Source organism: Equus caballus, chromosome 5, assembly GCF_041296265.1.
Source record: "Equus caballus isolate H_3958 breed thoroughbred chromosome 5, TB-T2T, whole genome shotgun sequence".
NCBI lineage: Eukaryota > Metazoa > Chordata > Mammalia > Perissodactyla > Equidae > Equus > Equus caballus.
Window position 1 is genome coordinate 71,563,877 of NC_091688.1, and position 22,666 is coordinate 71,586,542.

The 22,666-nt window shown below is 36.4% G+C and overlaps 1 protein-coding gene across 8 annotated transcripts in view; it reads left to right on the forward strand.

Moving 5' to 3' along the window:
- Positions 1-22,666, forward strand: part of FRRS1 (ferric chelate reductase 1) — a 101,349-nt gene that overhangs the window by 58,223 nt on the left and 20,460 nt on the right. For 4 of the 8 annotated variants that reach the window (XM_023641562.2, XM_014740081.3, XM_070267269.1 and 1 more), the window contains exons 2-9: positions 549-651; positions 4,095-4,290; positions 5,159-5,295; positions 6,392-6,486; positions 7,744-7,891; positions 10,422-10,604; positions 16,994-17,092; positions 18,884-19,031. In XM_023641562.2, the coding sequence (XP_023497330.1) occupies positions 4,095-4,290; positions 5,159-5,295; positions 6,392-6,486; positions 7,744-7,891; positions 10,422-10,604; positions 16,994-17,092; positions 18,884-19,031 (1,006 nt within the window). In that variant the 5' untranslated portion in view covers positions 549-651. The remainder of the gene's footprint in view (positions 1-548; positions 652-4,094; positions 4,291-5,158; positions 5,296-6,391; positions 6,487-7,743; positions 7,892-10,421; positions 10,605-16,993; positions 17,093-18,883; positions 19,032-22,666) is intronic. The other 4 variants (XM_070267272.1, XM_014740080.3, XM_014740083.3 and 1 more) reach the window with 1 other exon arrangement.

A 22,666-nucleotide genomic window follows, 5' to 3' on the forward strand; every position in this document is an offset into this window, starting at 1 on the left:
ATTTTCCAATAGAAGTAACATTATAAACGGTGGTTCTGTTTTTAGACCAAAAGCCTAGAAGCGAAAGCATGTTTAATTCGTAAATTAATTGAAATATTTTATACTTGTAGCAAAGTAAATGAAAATAATGCCATTGTAATTCTAGCAATAAAATAAAATGAAAACAATATGAGTAAGAGGTAGTTATTTACCTTAAACATCATTTGTGGAATGTAGTTGATGGAAATTCTGAAAGGAGCATTCAAGTGCTTTAGTGATCGCAGTGTTTTTATATTTTGGGTCATTAAAGGTCGCTGTGAGAACGCTAATTCATTATCCATATTTATAGTTTTCCTTTAGGTTCACAAAAGAGAGAATAAGACATTTTCCATTGGATAAATCCATCTCCTATATTCAAAATCCTATGGCTTGTCTTGTTTCTTTCTTCTTTAGTTCTGAAAACTATCGTTTTTTACTGAAATCCTTGATACTCCTAATTTAGAAGTCAATTCAAGGCTGAAACTTAATGGTCTATATATGCCGTAAAAGTAATGTCTTTCAAACTGCAGGTGAAGATCCATTGGTAAGCTTAGAAATAATTCAGATGGATGTAACCAGCATGAAAAACAGGAAGGAATACAAAATACATGAGTTTATCAGATATGGCTAAAGGTAAATAATGTCTCTTGAAATGTTTGTTGCATCATAATGTAAAAATATTTCTTATTTTGGGTGTGGTGAAAAATTAAATAAACTCACTGCAGATAGCGAAGAAATGTCCTTTCTCAAATTATTTAGATATTTTATAGCAAACTCTTTGGTTGAGCTTTTGCTTTTTTTGTGGCTCTTTCTTCATAATTAAGAAAACCTTGTTACCTCTTACCTCTGCATCAAATAAGACACAAATGTGTGATTGTACTCATATCTTAGGTGATATAGAGTGGGTGTTATTGGGCTGAGTTCCAACATTTTTTTGTGTGCGTGTTAACTTTTGAACTCCTTTGATGCCTTAATTTAAAATGAGTGACTAACGCGAGCTGGAGCTTGAATGCACTATAACTAGACTTGATTAGTTATTTACTCGCTTAGTCATCTGACATGGCTTCAAAAGATGTGCTTTCCTCCATTTTTTTCTTTTTCGTACAATGTTTTTTGAGTCGTGCAATAAAAAGACATTTAGCGACCAATTTATTTAAACAGTTCTTAACGCATATTCCTTTTTCTAATGACTTTCTTACATCTAAATATTTTTCAGTTGGATTCTTGTCATTTTATCTGAATTTTATCTTGTAATAAATATAGTGTCTTATGTTTATCATATATCACTTGCCTTTGTGGTTTACAATAACAAAAATAACTACACATTCATCCAAGTACAAGAATGTGGTATTTAAATAATAAAGAATACATTTGTTTTGAAGTTTTATCTTTGTGTGAGATGTGCGTAGGACATGGTATAAGAAGTCATTATATTTTTTTACTAAATGCCTGCCTTTCAGGCAAAGAAAACTATATAAATCTCATCAGGTTTGTGAATATTTCAGTTAAAGAATCGGGGTAACCTCTTTTAATCTTTTAAACCAATATGTCTTTCTTTGCCCTAGGATGACAGAACGCAAATTATGGTATTTTTTGTTTTATTCTCAATATTGTACCCATGGTAGAATGTGAATATTAAAAACTTTAAAAAATCATACAAAATTGGTGGGAATTTTTCCGGTGCTTGTAGGATGACCTCATAATGTAATGGCTCATTATGCACATTATGTAATTTTAGCTTAAATGTTTTCATGAATAACTCTTTATTCTCCTTCAGATCTATGCAATCTGTTGGCATAGTTTTGCTAATGAATTAATGCATTAGTTTGAAAAAAGGCTGTTCCTTAAATCATTAACTGGAAAACCGTCATTAGCCATTGCAATGAAAATAGAACTTCACTTGAATGGTCAGCATGTAATGAAGGACAAAGAAATTGCTGTTGTCTACTTCCCTCTCTGACCTCATTTATTGTATTTTCCTACTGAATGACAGGTTGTAGTGACTTAGTTACTTCTTTTTCCCATTTTATACTTTTTGCTCTAGTAATTCCCAATGTGCTTTTCCACTTTACTTTCCGAAAATCATAATGTTAGTGATGAAGGTGACCCTGAATTTATTTTGGTTCACCTGCTATATTTTGCAAATGAAGAAACAGAGACAGAGATTAAGTGACTGGATTGACATTAGTCAGCTACTTAGTGCATAGCAGAGACTGGAAATCAAGTCTTGTTTCCACTTTGACCTGACAGGAAGTTAATCCCAATGAAATATTTGTTAAACTTGAACTAACTCTTCCCCATACTATCCTTTAGGTGGCACATTATTGCATTTAATCTTCATAATAACTTGGCCAAGTTCATATGGTTAAAATTATGACCTTGATCCTCTCCAGTAAATCTTGCCTGGTCCCAAAAGCAGGTCTACCCCTCATATAAAGACCTGGAAGCCATGTTTGAGTAGAAAAGTCTCCTACTGCTCCACTCTTTAGAAATTATTTTCTTAAATATTTTTTCCCATAGTAATTAACCATTTTCAAAGTTATGCTTTAGCTATGAGTCTCCAGAGAAGTCTTGTGCTTCTCTTATGCTATAGATTTTTTTTGGAAGCTCTTGATTGGTTCATTTGTTCCTCTTGCTCATCCTTGCATGGGAAAATTCTACCTAGCTTTGATGTTTGATAAAAAATAGGGGTATATATTGGGGCTGGCCCCGTGGCCGAGTGGCTAAGTTCACGCGCTCCGATGCAGGCGGCCCAGTGTTTCGTTAGTTCGAATCCTGGGCGTGGACATGGCACTGCTCATCAGACCACGCTGAGGCAGTGTCCCACATGCCACAACTAGAAGAACCCACAACGAAGAATACACAACTATGTACCGGGGGGGCTTTGGGGAGAAAAAGGAAAAAATAAAATCTTAAAAAAAAAAAAAAATAGGGGTAGATAGTACTGTTGGACCCTGCACTATCTAGTTGGTAGCTATTGCTGTAAAGGGGCAGGACTGGTTAAAGTGTGTAGTCCCCAGAACAGTTTCATATGTCTAGCAGGAATTCCTGTAGTTTAGCTCTGGTCCAATATGGGGTTTGTAATTTACATAACTATAAAAGGACAATTTGTTCTAGTGATTCTGAGGGTGCTTTTATTTTATCTATGACCAGATCTATGATATAGAAAACGCCATTTCTATGGAGAATGAACTGCTTCTTGGGCTGTTCCCATCTGCAGCCTGTCCACAGTATTGACTTTATTTATTGCCATGTAGCATGTCCCTGTCCATCTACCTCTAGCCTTGTTGTGTGCTGTGATTTGCAGGTTCTGAATATATGCTTGAAGTGAAGTGGTTGATGTAGGCTAGAGGCGGGTGGAACTGATGTAAAGTAGCTGGTTTTCTATTAGGCAGATAGTAACAGGCAGATAAACTGGTTGAGGGATGAAAAATTGCTTGGGCTGATGAATTTGTTTCTTAATTCAGAAGTATCTGGATTATAGGTAATAGCAACGTTGTCTCTTGTAGTTGGTTGCCTGTTATCCTCAGTTTTCAGTATTGCAAATTAAATTTCCCGTCCTGTCACCATGACTAATTTAATGGGAAGTGGGGAGAAGGCATATCGGAGGTTTATTCAGGTGATGATATTGAAGTCCAGAAGAAACATTTCTTCTTTGGTCTTTAAGCTTTCTAGAATGAAGCAGAGTAAAACCTTTTGCTGTTACTGGACTAGTTCATTATTTCCCAATCATGCTAATGATAGCTAACCTTTATTATCTTCTTTGTCAGACTTTAGGCTGTATCTTGCTTTTATTAAAACAACTTTGAAAGGAGGGTCTTAGTTTCCTCATTTTTCAGGTAAGAAAGTGGAGGGTTAAGTGATTTGGTTAAAGTCTCACAATTGGTAATTAGTAGAGCTGAGATTCAAATCCAGGTCAAACTTCATATATCACATTCTTCTTTTTATGTATTTTTGAGATAGGGGTAGCTGATTATTGAAAGCTAGTAGTCATCTAGAATTACTGTCCTGTGGTATGAAGGCTTTTATATTTTAAATACAGATGAAAATAATGTGTTTTTAACCTTCTTTTTGAGATGGCAGTTCCTGGATTTAGTCTTGGTGCCCTCATACTTCTGTTGCACATTAGTTCTGTGGCTAATTATCCCAATGGAAAAGTAACAAAGTCGTGCTATGGAATGATTCCTGAACATGGCCATACCCCACAATCTGATCCTGTTCACCATATTTCAGTGAGTCAGATGACATTCAGGCCAGGAGATCAGCTTAAAGGTACCGTGCTGGGATTAACTATTTGCATTTTGAGTTTCCCTCTTTTACTGTACGTTGAATCTTTATTGCTGTTGGATTTATACATTCATTTAAATCTGTTCACCTATTTTCATAAGATACCATCATCTTGTACTTCTCATTTTGTGTTTAACTGCTACAGATGACTATGTTACTTACGTAGTATGTCTACTCCCCATTAAGAATAGGTTTTAAAATATGTTTTTATCGTTGTTTAATGTATCTTCATTAACAGTACTATTAACTCAATAGAAGAGCAAGATAAAGTTTATTTTATCTAGTTTAGGATATAATAAACCCTTTTCTTTTTGATATAGTGTGATCTTGTGTTTCCCTGATTCTTTTGGCAAAATGTAGGCTGACTGTTAAAGGTGTATCTATTACAGTATTTTACAAACCATATTCTGCAACCCTAGACGTGCAAAATATTAATAGATACTCTCTAACAAAAACAATGTATGGAAAAATGTTTGCAACACTTTGTGTTCCGTATAATATACTTCTTAGAGTTTCATACTGCACAGTAGGATGTTAAAGGCCCTGAGAGGTTTACAGTAAAGAAAGAAATATTTACTTTCATCCTGCATTATTCAAACTAATTTGGCCCCATGGACCGCCCCCTGATCATCACTTGTCATTTTTTCCCTGTGGAAAGGCTATTAACGTCTCATGAAATGAATGTCCTATAGAACACAGTTTAGAACTTCTTTGTTTGTTGGATGATTTCTACTGTTTTCTCTCCTGGAGTAGTTTTGTATACATTCACGTGATTCTAACTGTGATATGCCTGCTCTAAACAGTTCCTTTTTGGTATGTTGCTAAACATCGCGTCTTTTTGTCTGTTTCTCAGTTACTTTGTCAGGGCCACCCTTTAAAGGCTTTCTTTTAGAAGCACGGGATGCTGATGATTTGAGTAGGTCTCCTATTGGCTCCTTCACATTGATTGACAGTCAAGTGTCACAGCTTCTGACCTGCGAAGATATACAGGTTTGTGTTTAGTTTGAAACTGATTTCTGTCCATTTCCATGGGTCTTTTCACTACAGGGTGATTGTTACAAGATAAACAATGACATTACCCATGTTCTGCAGACATCTAAAGAGATTCACGAAGATCAAACTTTCCCCCTAATCTTACTACTAGCAGTATTTTTTTACACAGCATCCTAGAAAAGGTAGGACAGTAGCTTGAAGAGTTTATAGCTTTTGATATTTTATATAATATTAACTCTTATTATATTGATGTTTTTGAAGTGTGTTAATATTGAAGATGGAGTTCTAGAGTGGGACAGAGGTGTAATTTTAGTCATTCATTCATTCATTTAATAAACATTTCTTATACCAGGAACTGTCCTGGGTGCAAGGGATATGGTGATGAAGAAGATTTACTCTTGTTTCTTGACGAACTCATAGCTTTACACATAAGTAAAACATAAGGACATATGACATATGGCACCTAAGTAGAACATATGGATATAGGACAGACGCTTAAGTAGAACAGTGTGATAACGTAGATTAGAAGCATACACAAGGTGGGTGGGAAGCATAGCAGGTGGTGCCACAAACAGGCTGGAGGGAATTGAGAGAGAGCTTCTTGGAGAAGATGATCTCTACACTAAGCCTCAAAGAATGAGTAGGAATTTGCTGGGTGTATATAAGTGGGAAATAAGATTGTTCAAGAAAAAGCGATTACTAAAATATAATGCTACATATTTGGAGGCAGGAATTTTTTCTTTTGATGAATCTTTTGGATTCTAGTTGTCTCTATTAATGGAAGGAATATGAATTTATAGTATAAATGAAATACTGAGCAGGCTCTATATGGCATTAACACATCCAGTATTTGTAACTCTCTTCAATTCTTAAATTTCTGCTGCCTCTAATTCATTCACAAAGCCAGCTGCTAATCTGGTGTCAACCAGTCAATGTGCATTTACTGGGTACCTGAGTCCCTGACCTAGATAAAATAGTCTTTACCAGAAAGCCAATGTTGTGCAAGGATAAATTACTTTGCAAAATGATAGTGGTTCCAGCCATGCTGAGCTATTGAGTGACTGAGTGGTAGTTCTTTTCCATTTTATTTCAGGGATCAGCTGTGAGTCACACAAGTCCATCCAAAAAAACAGAAATTAAAGTCTACTGGAATGCTCCAAACAGTGCCCCGAATCACGTACAGTTTCTGTGAGTAGAAGAGTTTATAACTTTGTAACTGGTATAGTTGAAACAGTAATGGCCTGTATCACTTTTTATACCTATTGGACACTCACCTGTATAGGAGAGGTTTGGTATAGTAATGACACCAACTTAGTGATGTAAGTGGTTATTTTGCTTTTTGCTTTGCTTTTTTCCACCTAGCACAGGACCCAGTACCTAATAGACACTTAATAGACATTTGTCGAGTGAATGAAGTATTCCACTGCCTTCACACTAATAACAGCCATCAATTAATACTTGAGTCTGCATGGTATATGGACTAATATTTTTTTAGATTTGCTCTTGTCTTAGTAGGAGAATATGAAAAAAACAGTCCTGCAATTTGGATGAATTTTTTGCAGTGTTACGACTTGCAGATTAGATTGTCAGAAAAGTAAGACCCTGCTTGCCTTCAGAATTATGAAATTCAGCGAAATTAGAATAGCACTTCTCCCTTAATCCTATATGTAAGGGGAAATGGAATGTCATAAAGCCATGTAATGATTCCTGAGTGGTGTTATAGATATATATATATGTGTGTGTTTTTAAAATTATTTTATTGAGGTCATATTGGCTGATAACATTGTTTAAATTTCAGGTATACATTATTATATATCAGTTTCTGTAAAGACTGCATTGTATTCACCACCAATAGTATAGACATATATTTTAAGGGAAGAATTGCTCCCCTGACGTATCTGCATTTTCTGCCTCACTTTGTGGACAGGTCTCCAGCACAAAGTAACACAGCTTTGCATCTGTGTGTTATGTGGAATGGGAGAAAGGGGATGTGAGCACCGTAAGAGCTGACAGTTGATTATGCAGCCTCTATATAGATTCTTGCTGTAGCTCCCTGCCCACATGCCCTTTGGAATAATTTGAACAGCACACTATGAAATGAGTAGTAGTGGTATATTCTTTATATGTCAGGGAATAGAAATCTGTGCAGTTTAGTCCCTGGATCTGGCATTCAAGGCTGCTGTGAATATGCCCAAAGAACAGACAAGTAACAGAAGAGACAGGGAAAGAGAGAGAGAATTAAAGAGTGGGCAATAAAAGTTCATTTGGTGATAGGGTGGATGACAGTCATTAGAGGTTTGCCTCAGACAAAATTAGTAGTACTGTTAGGTGCTATTAAGTTGTGTGTCCCTAGTTCATTCCCTTAAAAAAAAATCTTTTTTTTTGATTTGATTATGATGGGCCACGATCAGGGTTCTGTGTAATCTCACTGCTACTGCCTTTCAGAGCCACAGTTGTTGAGAAGTATAAAATCTGCTGGGTGAAGATTCCTGGTCCGATAATTTCACAACCAAATGCATTTCCTTTTACAACACCTGAAGCTACAATCGCACGTCTGTCAACGTTACCTCCAGTCTCCCATTTAACCACATCAGTAAGTCACATTTTTATGGTTTCACCAAATGCAATCTAAAGTAACAACTTCCTTGGAAATTGTGGTTCTGTGCTTGTGAAGTGTGTAGAGAAGCAGCTGTACTGGGTTGTGGTAGCGAGTTCCAGGGTTCTCTGTAGGAAATATGAAGCAGGTCTTCATTGCAACATTATGACTTAGAGGTTAGGATAAAGGGAGTGCAAGACCCTGCATGTTCATGCTGTGGTTATGACATTCACACATAGTCTATACTAGCAGTGGATATGTTTTCATTTGATAATAAATCTGATGAAGCAGCAGCTTTCTTTCTTTCTTTTTTTTAAGCAGCCAGATATTAAACATGGTAGGGGAGCTTAAAGCTTAAGCTAAATTTAGACAAGATTTGGAGGAGAATCTTGAGATGGTGATATAACTCTTAGCTCTTATTTCATGAAGGCCAGTGAGTACTAGGGAATTCGATGAGCTGAACCACAGAAACTCTTTTGCAAGCTCATCAGCTAGAATTCCACTTAGGCCCTTTGATTCAAAAGAATTACAATTGAAAAAAACATATCTTGGAAAGGGTGATGCACGTTAGAAACATTAGAAAGGTTTTACTGAAGGCAATTCTAATAAATTAGACTTACTAATTCAGAAGTGAATGTAATAAGAAACATCTTAAGACAGATTATTGCAGTTGAAAGAACAAACTTGGGCCTGAATCCTGACTTGTCGACTTTCTGGGTGATTTTGGAAAGGTTCCTTAATTCTCAAAGTCTCAGTTTCTTCACCTCTAAAGTGAGAAATAATAATATCTAACTCTTAGATAGCATCACTATAAAAATTAAACAATGTAATGAATATTACATTTCTAACCGCTTTGCATTTAATAGATATCCAGTAAATGTTAGTTCCTTTCTTCTTTTCCTGATCTGTCTTATCTTTTTATAATTCATTGTTCTCGTAGTGAAGACTAAGTAAGGCACTTGCACTCCTACGTAATGCCTCATTTTATTTTCTTTCTCTTCTACGTGTTGCAAAATAGGACCATCATATTTGACTACATTATTATGAATGTGGCACTTTTGTTTGACCGTACAATTATATCCGTTATTTGGCCCAATTCTCAGTTTAGTCTTAATGCTTATTAATTTAAAATCTGCTTTAGGACGGTGAACAGTCAATTTGGATCTGAGCTTCCCAGTTGACACGCTTTTTATCTGTTATCACCAAAGCCTCCATAAAAATCCCAAAAGTATGGGATTTAGAGAGCTCCCCTGTTGCTGAACATGTGGAGGTGCTGGGAAGGTGGTGCCTCAGATGGGTCATGGAAGCTCCACACTCCTTCCCGCATACTTTGCCCTAAGCATCTCTTTCATCTGGCTGTCCCCGAGTTGTATCCTTTTATAATAAATTTGTTATCTAGTAAGTAAACTGTTTTTCTGAGTTCTGTGAGCCATCCTGGCAAATTATCAAACCCAAGGAGCAGGGGTGGGGGGAGGACGGTGTTCCTAGGAACCTCCAATTTATAGCCGGTCAATTAGAAGTACAGGTGACAACCTGGGACTTGTGATTGGCATCTGAAATGGGGGCAGTCTTGTGGGACTGAGCCCTTAACTTGTGGGATCTGACACTAACTTCAGGTAGATAGTGTCAGAACGGAATTGAATTGTCGGACACTCGGTGTCTGCAGAGAACTGCAGAATTGCTTAGTGTGGGAAACACGTCCCCTACCTTTGTGGCCAGAAGTATTGGTAGAGTAGAAGAAGAAATGAGAGTTTTTTTTAATCCAGTTCCTGGTAAATCTAGTTACATAAAGTAATGTTTAACTTTCTTCTGAAATGTACTGTCACAGGCCAATCTAACAAGATGACTGCTCATTTGCTCTGTCAAATTGTAGAGCTGACAGTTTTTGAGCGTTTCCTCTTATTTGCCATACCAAGAAGCTCTGTATTAAATCATAATAGATTATTTTTGTTTCTCCACCACTAAATTGGTATTACTATTATTTGGATTGGCAGTATATATAGGAGTAACCGTTTTTTCTTACATTATTTTAATATCAAATTTGAACCTGAATTCTAGAAGCAAATTCTAGGATCTAAATATAAAAACTTGCTAAGCGATTGCTTGCTTGCTTTTAAAAATTCTATCTCTGAAAACTAGAGGATACCTTTTAGAAAAAAATGTCAGTTGGACTTCAATATTCCCTAAGAAGTTTCTCAAAATTTACTAGAAACTTTGCTCCAGAACATAATTAATGTGAAATATTTGGTGTATTAAAGGAACTTTAACACTCATGCACAATTACAGTCCAACTAGTGTTGTGTCTTCCAAATTTTAATTAAAATTAATTAAGTTTAAAAGTTCACAAGCTGATTACTGCTCTGATCATTTCTAATTTGGGATATGTCTTTTGTTCTCTTATTTGAATCCTTATTATGAAAAGGTATTCTTGTAAAAACCTGTAATTCAAGGTAGTGGCTCTTCTGTCATTGGAAATGAACTGCCTGTTTGATAATTAAGACTTTTTTCCCCCCTGTCATTTTTCTAGTTCAGTGCTTTGGATTGTGGGAACAAGAAGTTCTGTATCAGGAATCCTCTGAACTGTGACCCAGAGAAGGAGCATGCCTGTTTCTTCTTGTCCTTCACACGAGATGACCAATCAGTGATGGTTGAAATGAGCGGTCCCAGTAAAGGCTATTTATCCTTTGCGTTTTCTGATGACCGATGGATGGTTTGTATCTCTCATTTACATGAGGGTAATGAAAGGAGGCTCACTGGGGTGAGGGCTAATCAATGGCAGTTTAGCGGTTTGTTCCAGAGTCGAATTATTGTACTTAAGCGGGGAATGGGAAGGGCAGGGCAGGAGAAACTAAGAACAGATTCTAAGTGAAACAGCTTTGAGTGTTTCAGGTCTTTAACAATTGGGCAGTTAGACACCTCTAAGAACAGACTGTCTGCCCTAAGGAAAGTTAGGAAATCATTTTATTTCCAGTGGATTTGCTACTTTATCTTTCTGTCTCTCTGTCTGTCTCTCTGTCGTAAAGCAGGAAGTGCAGTTAAAAAAAAAGTTGCTCTGCATAAAATCTCGTGTTGTTTGTGATGGTTTTCAAATTGTAGTTGTTTTCTCAGATGATGAGCATCTACAGCGTGGGTTGCTGCTCTGGGTGTCCTCATTTTGGTAGTCGTGGGTGCCTTTCCCAAACAGAATTAAACCTTGCGTGTCCAGGCAAAAATGTATTCTTTACCAGTAGGCTCCTTTGTCAAATCTACAGAGGGCAGCATTTGTTTTAAGCTGGTTCTTGCTCTCCTTGGGTAGTGCTGAATGGAGGAAATGACACTGTAGGTGGCAGTCTTGTGCTGTGGTGTGGAAGAGCAGAGTGCCACATTAGCATCCTGATTTTCCCAAGACAAGAAAGAGTGTTGTGGCCAGGGCCTAAGTCCTGTTCAAGCGGAGCTGGCAGTCGGGGGTGGGGATTACTACAAATGGAGAGAGTCTCTTACTTCCCATTAGCAAAGGCCAGGAGTCTTTTCTTGAGAGTTTTCTTCCGGTCAGGTTTTAAACTTAACGTCATTTCTTTAGGGAATCATATTTCAAATAAGGAAAAGGTACTCAAATTCTGTAATCGAAGAACTAATATTTTTCCTAGAAGTGCACTCTGATCACATTGGCCCTTGTATGCTGGTTGCAAATATTGCGGGAAGACAGGTGAAACTTTTTTTAGAAGGATAACGTTGCAATATGTTCATATGACCTATATATTTTACGAATAGTTCTAGAATGCACTTGTCATCCTTTTTCATTAAATGAAGGATATACCTTAAACCTCTGAGATACAAGATACCATCTAAGACATTAGGAAAATAACATATGAGAAATTACAACTCTTTCCCTTTTAAAGTTGCTTTTATGGGAAAGTTTATACTTGCCCAAATGATGCTGCAACTGTTCAAAACATTTTCATTTCCCTTTTGTAATTGACATGAGACCTATAGCATATTCTTTTGGGTATTCTCAGTTCTGGCAAAAATGAACCAAGTTCGGTGCATAAGGTGGATAAAGAGGCTGGGTTAAAAATAAAATGTGACTATAAAGCGATAAGGAAAGATGGTGGTAGCACTTGCTGTTGTGTGAATGTGATGGAACTGGCTATGGAGGATATTCTGAAGATGAGTTCAGCAAGGATTAGCAATGGTAGCCTTGTTGGAATAAGTGTGTAGTTTCATTAGGGTTCATGTCTAAGGTATAGTACTCATTTAGCTATGTGTTCTAGTCACTTAAATAAAAAGCATTCATGTCACTTTATAGCCAAACTTCATGCAATACTATACTATCACATTTCCTTTTCTGGTCACACAAAATGTCAGCAAGAGGAAAAGATACTATTGTTGCATTGAGTGTGGTGATGCGGACCGTACAGGTAGACTGGTTATTTCTCTTCTAAGTTGTAGGCATAGATGGCACAAAATATATCTAATTCAAGATATATTTATCTTAGAAATCTTATGTTTCTAGTATAGTACTCATCAAAGATGTTTATAAAAAAGATTTAATTATGCAGGTGCAGTTGATTTACAGAGCAATCATATTTAGTGATTAATCTGTACACCTGTTTGCCTAAATTGAGGGAAATAAATCATCCTCAAAAAAAGTATTTTAAAGTGGTTATTTCTATTTTTGGTTATTTTAAAATTTTTAGGATATTTTTATGACTTGCTATTTCTTTTCGCTAGGTAATGTATATTTAAATACTGAAGGTATCTGACGTTATGAATACTTAGCCTAAATTATACTTTTTAAAAAAATTTGGCTTGTAAATTAATGATAGCAGTTGTTTTGGTATTAGACCTCATCACTAAAATTGATGAAACGTGTAGTTTTCCGAATTTTTTGCTAGCAATGACTTGCTAATGTCTGAATTTAAACTGAATTTTAAAGAACACACATCTGCCCCATCTCGGATATTTTGTTAAGTGATGTAAAGTAAATCAAATATACACACTGTATCAGCTTCTGCTTTTTTCCTCCTGCTGCTCAGTATTACCTTGTTCTATACATAATTTCTCAGCGCTTAAATTCCATCGTGTTCCCATCTTGACCTCTTTCCAGATTGGGATTTCCAGCTGCAGGCTGGTCTCCTCCAGATGAGTGTTCCTGGACAACACAAACCGTTACCTGTCGAACTGAACTATTATCTTCCCTCCTAATGTCCTCTATGTTCCCCATTCTTGGTGATCAACAACAGTAATAAAAAAGTAGCTACCATATTGATTTCTTGCTTCTTTTGGATATTGTCCTGGGCAATTTATAGACCAACTCATTCATTGCTGCCTCCATCTTCTCTGGTGTTCACGGAAATTTTGGTTACAACTTGGACTTTTCCTTTTTTATTCCCTTCTTAGGTCCTTCTTCCACCCACTCCCAACTTTTTGTCTTGTAAAGTTAAACCTATATGCATGTTGAAAGAATACCACAACATATATCAGTAAGCCCTTCACCTACCTTTGCCATTTTCTCTCTCTCTCTCTCTTTCTGTGTGTGTGTGTGTGTGTGTGTTTCGATTGATTTATCAGATGTATATAAACACACATTTTTTTCATGAACTATTTGGAAGTTCAGTTGTAGATATATGATGACATTTTATCTGTAAAGTTTTCAGCATAAATCTCCTAAGAATAAGGACATTCTCCTACATTTACCATATCTTTATCACACTGAGAAAACTTAACAATGACTTAATAATTTTATGCAATATTCAGTTGATATTCCTATTTCTTCAATTGTCCCAATAAAGTCCTTTATAGCTATTTTTTAAAAAAAAATTTCTCATCCAAGATCCAATCAGTTATCACTCAATGCATTTAATTGTTATATGTCTTTAATCTCTTTTACTTTAGAACAGTTACTCTATGTTTTTTCTTGATTTTTTTTTTTCGGGCCAATTGTTTTGTAGAATGTAGAATTTGTGTGACAGATTCAGGTTAAAATTTTTGGCACAAATACTATGTAAGGGATGTGTTTCTATCTCAGTGCATCATGTCAAGAGGTGCATAATGTCTAATTGTTCCAATATTGATGATTCTATCTTTGATCACTGGTCTGTGTCAGATTTCTCCATTGTGATGGTATATTCTCTTTTTTTAATTAATAAGTAATCTGTGGGGTGATACTTTGTGTGAATTTTCTGTTCCTCAATAATGTTTTACCAAATGATTTTAGGATTCATTGATGTTCCTTTCCCGAATCAATTGTTACATTGCTGGTTGCAAAATGGTGATTTTCTAATTTATCTATTAGCTGACATTATTCTGAAAAGAAGAGTTTTCTTTTTTCTGCATCTCTCCTCCCCTTCTGGAGTAACACTATGGATGAATGGATTCCTTTTGTCTATTGTGTTATAGTTTATTACCATCATTCTTCTTTTAGATGCTCATATTGACCCAAATGTGGCCAATGGCAGCCCCTTCAAGCTAGTTTCTGTATTCTTTTGATGCATCTCCACTAGTTTTTGAGTATGTCCTTGTTTTCTGGTGTAAGAAGGTGTTCTCCACTCATCTTATACTTGCAAGCATTTTATCATTTCTCAAATGAGCTGTTTCCTTTTAAAAGGAATAGTATTTACAAGTCAAGATTTGGGTGCTAATATATTCACTGCTACTGATCTTCCTGACATTTTTGATTCTCTCTTTGACATACTTCTTTCATTCTCTTTATTGCATTGTTACTATCTCTGACTGGGCGTTTACCTTTATTGTCTTCTTTCTGGACTGCTGCAGTAATCGTCACTAGTTGTCCTGCCTTCATGATTTCTCTTCTCCATTTCATCCTTCAACAAGCCACAATTGAGATCATCTCAATCCTATCCCCAAAAACCTTTGGTGAACCTTTAGTAGCTATAGAAGAATGTTCTTTTTCTTTATCATGACTTTCAGAACTCTTTAAAGTCTTTGTTGGAATTTTTGGCCTTACTCTGTGTATGTGTTAGTTAACAAAACTACAGATTTCCTAAAATTTTCATATTTTTTTTTTTTTTTATCTTTGGTCCTGGAAGTTCCTCAGCTTGGAAAACTTTTCTCTTAATCTTAGCTTTACTGAGATTCACATATTCACATATAAATATTTTTTATTCTCTAAGGCCTGGTTAATTATTATCTTTTCTGATAAATCTTTTCAATCCTCTGTCCCTATATAATTTGTCTTTCTGTAGCACTTTGTCTAAATCTCTGTTTTATCATATTTCACGTACTATTATAACCATCTGTCTCCTCCATTAAAACACAGTCTGTGATTGTAAGAACCATCTAGTCGTCTGTATTTCTCCTTGGGTATCCTCACAATGTTTTCTCACAGAGTGCATTCTAAATGCTTGAATCAAGAGGAACAAACGTGGGAAGGAGGTTCTGTCCAATTCAGAGGTTTGGTGGAACTTCTTACATGTGTGCTTCCATGCTCCAAACTTGGGGTTTCTAGAACTGCCTGGAGCCTAAGACGGTAATAGCACCTTCTTTTCCCCTTCATTGTAGAGTAATGAGAATTGAGTTACTTCTTCTCGATTTGTGTCATCCTCTCCAATATTTGGGAGGTGTACCTGCAATCATTTAGTATGGTAGTTGACTTCTTATCATCAGTTTGCCTCAAAACCAACCATTTTGTTATATTAAAATTTATTTTAAATAACAAAAGAATTCTTATGCCTCGTTGATGATAGACATCCTAGAAAACACACGGTGTTTGTTTAAATCAGAGATCAGCAAACTTTTTCTGTAAAGGTCCAGATAGTAACTACTTTAGAATTTTTGGGCATATGGTCTCTGTTGCAACTCCTCAGTTCTGTTGTTGTAGTGCTAAAGCAGCCATAGACAATCCATAAATTACTAAGTGTGCTGCGTTCCAATAAAACTTTATTTGTGGACACTGAAGTTTGGGTTTCATATATTTTTACTCATCATGAAATAGTATTCTTCTTTTAATTTTTAAAAATCATTTAGATAAGTAAACACTATTCTTAGCCGGTGGGCTGTACAAAAACAGGCATCAAGTTGAATTTGGTCTGTGTGCCATAGTTTGCTGATTCCTGGTTTAAATCAGGACGGCTCCAAATTTCTTGAGTTGGGCTAATTCTGATTTAAATATAAGATGTGTAACAGTAAATAATTGCTTTGCTAAGGTTATGTACTTGAGAGTTCTCAAAAGTGGAACTTTTAAAAATAAATTTAACACATTTGAATATCATATTAGTATTTATAGCAAAATTTATTATAACTTGTTAGTCTTGGATCTTGTTTAAGTAGTTTAGTGACTAAAGCACATAAAAGACCTTGTTAGATAGTTTATAGAGAATGGTTTAGAATAGGTGAAAGAATCAAAACTATACACAATAACTTAAAATCCAGATTATTCGTTGATACCATCATTTAAATGTACTTTGAAAATGCAGTCTGCCCTCTGAAACTCACTTTAAATAAGGTCTAGCTTTTAGAGTTAAGGAATATTGGAGACTAAAGGATATATAAGAATTAGATTGACAAAAAATTGCCTCCTTGAGCTCTGACATTTTGGTCTTAATATGTAATAGTAAATCTATTGAATTTGTACAACATTAACAATATTTGATTACAGTGTCTTCTAAAAATTACCCCCCAAACCCAACATAATGCAGTGCATCTATAGTTATGAAAATTTGTAGGACGTATATATTAATTTACAAATAAATATCCAGAACAATGTGATAAGTTCAGTGGAAAAAGTTAACAAAACTGTGTATTTTCCCATTTTGGGATAAAAAATAGGTATAAATACAAATAGACTTGGATGCATATATACAAAACTATTAAAGTGATGATCAGTTGGTGATGGGTTTATGGGCACATAAACATGTTATATGTCCACTTTAATCTGTTTTTATGCTGAAATTGTATTGCTTTTATATTATAACAAAATTATTTTTAATTAATAAGTTGGACAGCCAGTTCTTTAGAATTTGTAGTACCATTTAAGATAGAGTCAGTAAATTATGTATTAAAAAACATCAAGTGCTATTTGATTTCATTAAAGACTTTTAAAAAAACAAAATGTTGAAATTCCTTTGAGTTTTTCTTTCCTTATTTGCAATTGTTTTTCAGGGTGATGATGATGCTTATGTGTGTATTCATGAAGATCAGACTGTGTCCATCCAACCTTCCCATTTGATGGGGCGAAGCCACCCTGTGATGGACTCCAGGGTAGGTGTGAAACTTTTGGGAACCTCCACCTGGCTGGTCCACCTTCTACCTATGTGGCTGACAGTGCGTGGCTGTGTTGCAAAACGGCTTCCAAACCCACAGTTAGCAGCAAAGCCTGAAGAGGAGCCTGGCAGCAGAGTTCCTCTCTTATAATAATCTGAGAGAAACTTTTCTGCATTTTATTTTAGTTTTACAATATATACATATTTTTTTCCTAGAAGAAGATTAGCCTTGAGCTAACATCTGCCAATCCTCCTCTTTTGGCTGAGGAAGACTGGCCCTGAACTAACATCCATGCCCATCTTCCTCTACTTTATATGTGGGACACCTACCACAGCATGGCTTGCCAAGCAGTGCCATGTCCGCACCCGGGATCCAAACCGGTGACTCCTGGGCCACTGAAGCAGAACGTATGCATGTAACAACTGTGCCACCAGGCCGGACCCTACAATACATATTTTTAAAATAAAAACTATATGTATTTAAGATGTACAACATGATGTTTTGATATACAAATGCATAGTGAAATGATTGCTACAGTGAAGCTAGTTAATATATCCATCTCCTCACATAGTTATCATTTTTTTGTGTGTGGTGAGAGCTCCTGAAATCTACTCTCCTAGTAATTTCCAGTTTATAGTATGTATTATTGACTATAGTTATAATGCTGTACATTAGATCTTGTTAGACTTATTCATCCTGCATAACTGCAACTTTGCACCCTTTGACTAACATCTTCTCTTTTCTGTGCTTTAGAAAGCACAAGACAGGTTTCTCTTTTAGTAAAAGATGAATTCTTGCTTGTATCACTTAAATGCTTTTTGGTCCATCTTACAAAAAATATATTTATATTTTTTTGGTGAGAAAGATTTGCTCTGAGCTAACATCTGTTGTCAATCTTTTTCTTTTTTTGCTTAAGGATGATTAGCCCTGAGCTAACATCTGTGCCAATCTTCCTCTGTTTTTATGTGGGTCGCTGCCACAGCGTGGCTTTATGAATGGTGTAGGGTGGCACCTGGGATCCAAACCTGCGAACCTGGGCCAATGAAGCAGAGCATGCCATACTTAACCACTATGCCATGGGGCCTGCCCCCCCAAAAATATTTCATGGTTTGTTAAGATGGTCAAAGCATCAGCTTTTCAAAAGTTTACAGACAGATTTTTAAGAAGAGGCTTATGTTAGTCACACAAAGAATTTCTTGACTAGCAAGAAAGAGGAGCACATATGGTAGAGAGTGCTTCAGTGCCTCTGGCAGTTGTCTCAAGTTCCCCTTGTTGGCATCTGTGCTAAAGGTGGCCTATTTCTGGTAGAGAAGTGTCTTTTTCACACAGCAATTGACAAGCAAATGAGCTCTAACCCAGCAGTAGCTATCATCTAATGACATATGTTCTCTGCATAGCTTTCCCACGGGGTTAGAACTTCTCCCCAGTTGCATGTTGCATTTTGGCCACTAGGGTATTACTTGCTAATTGTTTCTTCAGTGTTTTTGATTGTGTGTTAGCAGCCAGATGGAGTTAGTACATCTGCAAAAGTTTCTAACCTGGGTATAGGAATTGTTGGATTCTGACTCAAAGTAAAAATAATATTTTTGCCAAGTGGGATAAAGACAAACTGGGAGAAAACATTTCTTTTACTCTTCAAAGAGGAAGTGGAAAAACAATGACACTGTAGACAAAACAAGCACAGAGGATCTTAGAGAAAGGAAATTGAACAGGTCAGGATTTTGATCATATCTTATTTTTAGCAAATCTTTGGAAAGTGCTGAGAAGACCCATTGTGTGTGTTTATAGGATACACTGGAGGATATGGCTTGGAGGCTGGAGGATGGTGTTATGCAGTGTTCTTTCAGAAGAAACATTAGCATTCCTGGGGTTAAGAATAGATTTGATCTAAACACAAGCTATTACATATTCCTAGCAGATGGAGCAGCTGATGATGGTAAGTCGTTGATGAAAACTATCTTTCCAAGTTTTTTTCTCTCTCTTTCCCCTCCCCTCCATTTTTTTTGGAGAGACTGCTGTGATTGCTCATTTTTAAGATATATACTTGTGGGTAAAGTGTTATCAATACACTTTTCCATTTTTTGCCTGAAAAGTTGACTTTGGTTGACCTTCTAGCTTTGTTTCTCTGGAAACTAGATAAAAGTAGTGTCAATTATGTTATAAGGCAACATGCTTATGATAAATATGACTTCTTTCTGGTAAACTGCGTTTGTACCACGAAGAACCATAAATGCCTGGTAAGAAGCCATATCTTTGGGCTTTCCTGAGTATTGTGACATTGGTGGATTTCTTACAGAGGCCCTAACCAGAGACTTTGGAGTTGTTGCAAGAGATGTTGGCTCCTGTGGGATAACCTGTCCAATATGAATCTCATCTGCTTGGACCTGAGCTTTCTCCAGGGAGGTGAAAGGGGTAAAGAGAATAGCTCCTGGGCAGCTGAGTAAACTGCTGAGGACCTCCCATCAAAGGAGAATGTCTCACAGCCCCTGCAGGTGTTCTGAGTTTCCTGTCCCACATCTTTCCAAGTGAATCTGATGCCAAATGCAGTCTAAGGTAGTTTTATGAGTTTGAATGATTAGTTTATCCATAAGAAGACTACTGTGGTGAGTATTGCAACACATCTTAATAGGAATAAGCAGATTTTGTTTAAGGTCTTGGCTGATGATATTTTGAAGAACTGTTGGAAATTCCAAGGTGGTATTTACTGACTCATCTCTTTGGAGATAATACTGCCCCAAAACTTTGAGACTAAAACCTCCTTTGAAAATAGTGAGGGGCTGGCCCGGTGGCGCAGCGGTTAAGTTCGCATGTTCCACTTTGGCGGCCTGGGGTTCGCCAGTTCAGATCCCGGGTGTGGACGTGGCACCGCTCATCAAGCCATCCTGTGGTAGGCATCCTATGTATAAAGTGGAGGAAGATGGGCATGGATGTTAGCTCACGGCCAGTCTTGCTGAGTGAAAAGAGGAGCATTGGCAGCAGTTAGCTCAGGGCTAGTCTTCCTCAAAAAAAAAAAAAAGAAAATAGTGAGACGCTGGGCATATAAAATGGAGGGCTAGGGGTTGGGGTATAGGAAGAGGAAGAGCAGAAATGTGATGCAGGCAAAACTGTGAAAAGCCTAGACTATTCTATCATGCGGTTTAGATTTTATACTATAGGTAAAGTGGAGACCCAAAAGGTTTTGGGGCAGGATAAAATATCTACTCAGTGTTAGAGAAATTCAGTAACATTTGTAGATTTAGTTGTAGGTGATACATGTAGTTGTCTTAGCCAAATCATGTATTCTTAATTGCACTAGCAACAGCAAATGTAGCTTGAAAATAATTTTTTGGTTAAGTGATAACAATGAGTACAGATTTCTTCGTGTTTAATGAATGCCAGTCGCTGCTAAGTGCTATAGTTAGGTTCTTTATTTTTATCTTCCTAAGAACTACACTAGATACGTACTCTCATTATTCCTAGTTTATCTGGGAGGAAATTTAGGGAGGTTAAATAATTTCCCTAGACAAGTAAATGGTAGAGCTGGAATTTAAACCCACACTCTTTTACCTCAGAGCCTAACTATTCAATACTTTCAAACATGGAAAATGCAGGAAATGAATTTTTAATGAGGAGAAGGTCAAATATTTGTGTTTTCAAACAGACACCACTAAAGTGTGGGTTAGTGTGCACGATAACAATTGTGTCATTGTTATTACTGCAGCTATCACTTATTGTAAATTACATATATCTCATTTATTTCTCACAGCGGCTTTGTAAATAGATATTATATTTCCCGTTTTAGAGACAAGGAAACCGGAACCTAGAAAGGCTAAGTAACTTGTTCAAAATCAAACAAGCGGTGGAGTCAGAAATTAAACCCAGATCTGTTCTAACTACAAAGGTCATGACCTTTCCATCATAGCAGACTGCTTCCTTTGGTGCCCTAGCAAGTTATAGATATAGCAAGATATATATATATATCCTATTCTAGGATAGTGTTCTCCCAACTAAGTATACGCATTGTAAGACAGTCCGTGGGATACAAGGAACAATACTAGAATTTTCTATTTATATTTATTTTATCTCATTAAAAAATTTGTTTCAATATATTTTATAGTGTTTATAATGTATTAAAAAAGTAGTGTATGAATATTCTTATTAACAAAAATATATATGAGGGCACAGACTCATTTTTATTTTTGAGGAAGACTGGCCCTGAGCTAACATCTGTGCCCATCTTCCTCTACTTTGTATGTGGGACGCCTGCCACAGCATGGCTTGCCAAGCAGTGCCTAGGTCTGCACCTGGGATCCAAACCAGCGAACCCTGGGATGCCAAAGTGGAGCATGCAAACTTAACCACTGCGCCACTGGGCTGGCCCCCAGACATTTTTTTTAACTGGTAGAGTGCAAAGCATCAGAAAAAACAAGCCTAGACATTACTGTGCCAGGGAATTCACTTTCCACTTCCTTTGTAGTGTTAAACAAAGTGCCATTATCACGTAAATCATTGTCTCTTCTGTTATCTATGTTATATATGTATGTGGACCAATTATAAGTTGCACTCTGCTTAAAAGCAGTGAGGCTTTGTGAGGTTGAAAGCATTTTTAAAAACAATCATATAATCTCCATAACCCATATAAATGTAAAATGTACCCAATTTCAGTAAAATCCACTTAAAACCTTTTTCTAATTGCTGTTTCCGTCCCCAGAATGCTGACATTGTCTAATAATGAGATAAGCAGTCATCTGAAATGCTGAGTGTTTGAACTGAAAAAACTCAGGTGAATAAGTAATTCACAATTAGGAAAGCTACCAATTTAAATAATTAATAAAATAGAGACCCTGTTACCACATGACCTGTTATTTTAATAATTTTGAAATATGATATGTCTCACAATACTGAAGAGCCATGAACTAAACACAAACTCAACCTCCCTTAGAGCAGAACTCCAAAATTGTAATGGGGCCCTTTGGTGGAACTCTGAAATTAAAATGGACTTCTGCTTTAATGAAGGGTAAGTTCATGCTTAGTCCATGGCTCCGTGGTGAATCAGAGTTTCAAAACAGTTTTCTTCCAACTTGACTCTCAGGCTGTTGGGGATGCGGTCTTGTTTTCATCACTACCGCTCTGCGAATGCAGTATTGTTAGATTCTTCAGTGCCTTTCGTGTCATTTTCAATAGTTTTCTTTATCTTTTCTTTTTGACATTTTTGTAGCTCCTGATAATCATTGACTCTTTCTTCTTGACACTCTCTTCTCTAGGTATTCATTACATAAAACTCTTCTCATTTTCAGCTTTGTCTCTGATCTTCCCTGTTATAACAAGCTGTGATATAATGGTATTTGTCAAAGGAATAGCCAGGTGTCCTAACACGATTTTTTGAATAGTCCATTTTATCTCTACTGCTTCAAAAGCCTCCTTCCCATATACTAAAAATCTATCAGTAAAGTACACTATTTCTAGTTTGTTCTTCCATTGATCTATCTATTACTTCACTAGTTGAAATTACTATAGCTTTATAATAGGTTGTGGATTTTGATAGAACATGATTCCCCTCCTGGCCTTCTTTTTCAGGAATTCTTGCCTCTT